Source organism: Aphanomyces astaci (genome assembly GCF_000520075.1).
Source record: "Aphanomyces astaci strain APO3 unplaced genomic scaffold supercont1.421, whole genome shotgun sequence".
NCBI lineage: Eukaryota > Oomycota > Saprolegniomycetes > Saprolegniales > Verrucalvaceae > Aphanomyces > Aphanomyces astaci.
This window is the reverse complement of record NW_009798684.1, coordinates 1-3,864: the sequence shown is the minus strand read 5'-3', so window position 1 is coordinate 3,864 and position 3,864 is coordinate 1. Positions and strand designations below refer to the sequence as shown.

Below are 3,864 nucleotides of genomic sequence, written 5' to 3'. Positions count from 1 at the left end.
CATCGGCGACAATATATATATATATATGGATGGTCGACACATCGGCGACAAAATCAGATCCAGCCACTTCGATGGTCAACACGGGTTTCTTGTACATGCGGTAGAGGTAGTCGTCGAGCGCCCCGATCGCAGGTTCAAGGGGGGGGGAAGCCAGCCGCCTTTTGGTCCGTGTAGCCGCCATCGGTTGCGCCTGAGTCGTTCAAACGTTTCGTCTACGCCGCCGCCGATGCGGTCCGTCGTGTCGCCATAAGGGTACAAGATCAACCCCCCCCCCGAAGGAATGCACGTCCACTCAGCCGGCGAATTCAGACCCCTTGTCATGGAGCCAATGTGAAATCCCCCTAGTTTCCGGCTCGCTAATTTGGGCCCTACGTATAGTTGGATACACAGGCGAAGTTTTATAGACAATTTCTTGACCGCATCGAATGTTAGAGGGTAAATCAAATCTCCAAGTTGCGTGTGCAGACAGAGATCGCGTCTGGGAGTGGATGAGGAATGTTTTTGACTGGGTTTACAGTTAACATTAGTATCAATGTTTTTGACTGGGTTTACAGTTAACATTAGTATCAAGGTTTTTGACGAAAAGCAAGATATATGTAGTGCTACCGAATTTTTCCAGTCGCAATCATCCTTGAACAGAGGTAACTAGTACGTACTAATAGGTTTCAATGGATTTGACACAAATTTCAAGACACACGTATATTTTGGTTCCTGGGGTAAACTATACTGATCGGTGATTGGCTGAAATCCCTCCGTACCCGTACATTTGATTGGCTAGGACACACACTTGCCAAAACTTCCCTCGAATTGGGGTTGATTGGCTAGGACATACATTTGCCCAAAACATCCGTCAAAATGGACAGATTCGGTACTATACACTGTATATATATATATATTATTATTTCCACAGCACCAAGCACCCGTTTTTGTCGCATGACGCAAGCATGTGACCGGTGGGGCTCCACGTGCACCCGACGACGGCGCCCGTGTGCGTATCCTTATTCTCCCGCCACACGCCCGTCGTGATGGCATCCCAAATCAGCACCGATCTATCCCCATTATTATTATAAATATATAGATTTATCATGTTATATATATATATATAGCATACCCCGACGAGCTCCCGGCGGCAATAAACTGTCCGTCGGGGGTGATGGATGCCTTGCTCCAGTTGAACCCACAAGTATAAGCAGGAGATTTGTATTGCCCCAGCACGGTGTGGTGAGTTGTTGGGTCGAGCATCCGCGTGTCGACCAACTGCAGCGAGTTGTCACGCGAGTTGGTGAGAAGTTTTGTGCCGTCCTGAACAAAGAAAGATGAAGAATATATATATATATATATATATTAAGTTTGTATGATGTTCCAACGTGTATCAACTACAGATATAAAGACAAGAACGTATCGTATAATAGTATGATATGGATATCAGATATTCAATAGTTTATACATCAAAACCCATCAAATCTTGATATATTCTAATATATATATAACTACATCCAACTTTGACACGAGAGTGTGTACCTTGGAGAACGACACGGACGTGACTTGGTCCGTGTGTAAATCGGTCCATTCAAACACAGGCGCCTTGGTACGTGCATCCCAAAACCTATTTATGACCAATTTATTGATAAATATTATGATATTTCAAAGAATAAGATAAAACTAGTATTCTTCGTTCAGATCCAACAATTGCGTACCGCACGGCGCCGTCTTGATGGGCACTGGCGATAAGTCCTCCTGTGGCCACCGCCAAATCATTGCACGTGGACCTACCAATTTGCTTAATACACGGAAAATATCGCACAAAAAAAGATAGATAATATATTGCAAAAATCTGTGTTATTTGCAAATATAAATATATAAAGTGTTCAGTAATACAAGGTAGATAGAAGAGATATATACCCACCGACAACTAAACGTCTTGAGGTTGCGGCCATTGGAGACGTCCCACACCCGAATGCTGCGGTCGGCGCCGCCAGTCAGCACTTCGGGCGACCCATCCAGCATGAACTCGGCAGCATACACTTTGCCCTATATCGGCATGTACTTTTATTAAAATTCATATATTTCAAACTTTATTAATGTGACATGAATATTATGAATTGAATATATACAGGGAACCCTCAGTATATATATTTTTTCCACACACACTCCCAACCATGAAAACGATCTTGCTACTATCTGAGGTTGAGCACTACTAGTAGCAGCAACATACAATAGAGTGTATAGTGCTACTACTTGTATGCGGCCAGGCTGCTAGTACTTACTACTGCTACTCCCTAGGGTACGGTACAATAATATTCTTCTTTTTTTATACGAATTATCGTTGTCGAGACGACGATATTTCCGTTTAGAACAAAAGCACATGGCATTAAAAACTACACACATCATGAGAATTCGATTCTAGAATATTATATATATATATAAATACCCCCAATCGAACAACTCGAGTCTGTTCTTCGTCCCACCATATATATATATATACTTCGTCCCACCATATATATATATATGTCAATTTATATATATATATATCAATTTATATATATATATACTTCCTCTGTTCCAGGTTACTGCCGACATTTACTTTGAATTGACACGGACAATCGAGCCCTCACTCAATTTGGGCGAATGATACTTTGAAAGGGAATTGCATGAATTTTCGCAAAATATTGGTTTATAATCAGCGCTTAAAGCAATTGTAAGCCAATGAAATGTCATAAATGTTCGATATTGATAGAAATTGAAGAATTACAGCCAATGAAATGCAAATGTCGCCAGTAACTTGGAACACGCGAATTTTGAAATGTCGGCAGTAACCTGGAACAGAGCAAGTATCAATTTAAATATATATATCAATTTAAACATATATATATCAATTAAAATATATACATCGATTTATATATATATATATAAATCAATCTAAATACATATATCAATTTATATATATATAAGTCGATTTAAATATATATATCAATCTATATATATATATATATCAATTTAAATATATGTATGTATCAATTTAAATATATATATGGTTTTTGATATCGTATTGCCATACCTTGTGGCCGAGCAGCGTATGTGCAATGCGACCCGTGCCCACGCGCCATACTTGACAGATGCGGTCGCACCCTGTGCCTACACCAAAAAATATATTAAAATAGAATAACAATGATAATAAAAATAAAAAAGTCATATCAGCAAAATATTATTCTTCCTCTTGTCATAGATTGCAAAAATGAAGTGTAAACTGAAACATCAGAGCATTATATACCTAGCACGAGCTCGCCGTCCTCGGACACGCGGACGCAAATGAGCGGCTGGGACATGCCGAGGCCGCGGTAATCTGCTTTGGCCTGGCACGTGAACGAGTCCCACGCGCGCACGGTGCCGTCGCTGCTGGCTGTGAACGCCACCTTGCCACTGCCGCTAAAGCACACCGAGTTGACTTCGGTAGCGTGGGCTCGGATGCACTTGCCGTGTTGGAGCATGGTCACGTCCGCGGCGGAAGAGGATGACACGAGCGACGTTGGGGGATGGCGCGTATTCGTGGTGTTGTTGGACGTGTTGTCCAGCTGATGGAAAAGATGACGGGTCAGGACGAAGGGGATGGACGACGAGGATGGATAGACGGACCGAAGGATGGTTGGACGGGTCCAGCATGAGTTCCTGCATCATCATCTTGCTCTTTTCAATGAGTTGATGCTCGAGATCGCGCACACGCCGACGAAAGTCTTCTGCTTCCTGCTCGGCAAGTTCTGCCCGAAGGCGCTGCCGATTCAATTCTTCCCTGCGTCGAACGACGATGGGTCGTCAATCGACGGCATGCGAGGGGGATGTGATTGATATAGGCCACATACCGTAAGC

General features: G+C 42.6%; 2 protein-coding genes across 2 annotated transcripts; both read right to left on the bottom strand.

Moving 5' to 3' along the window:
* Positions 1-61: 61 nt before the first annotated feature.
* Positions 62-508, bottom strand: H257_19231 (hypothetical protein). Its single transcript, XM_009848378.1, has one exon. The coding sequence runs from the start codon at positions 319-321 to the stop codon at positions 76-78; it is 246 nt and encodes an 81-aa protein (XP_009846680.1). The 5' UTR covers positions 322-508; the 3' UTR covers positions 62-75.
* A 390-nt stretch (positions 509-898) lies between these two features.
* H257_19230 (hypothetical protein) lies at positions 899-3,678 on the bottom strand (the record flags this gene model as incomplete). The annotated part of the gene is made up of 8 exons (XM_009848377.1): positions 899-1,049; positions 1,112-1,302; positions 1,522-1,606; positions 1,698-1,769; positions 1,907-2,031; positions 3,059-3,135; positions 3,272-3,572; positions 3,634-3,678. 8 exons carry the CDS (start codon positions 3,676-3,678, stop codon positions 899-901), a joined length of 1,047 nt encoding a protein of 348 aa, XP_009846679.1.
* Between the last annotated feature and the right edge of the window lie 186 nt (positions 3,679-3,864).

Coding starts and splice junctions, on each gene's coding strand:
- H257_19231 (XM_009848378.1), bottom strand. CDS start 321: ATGACAAGGGGTCTGAATTCGCCGGCTGAGTGGACGTGCATTCCTTCG.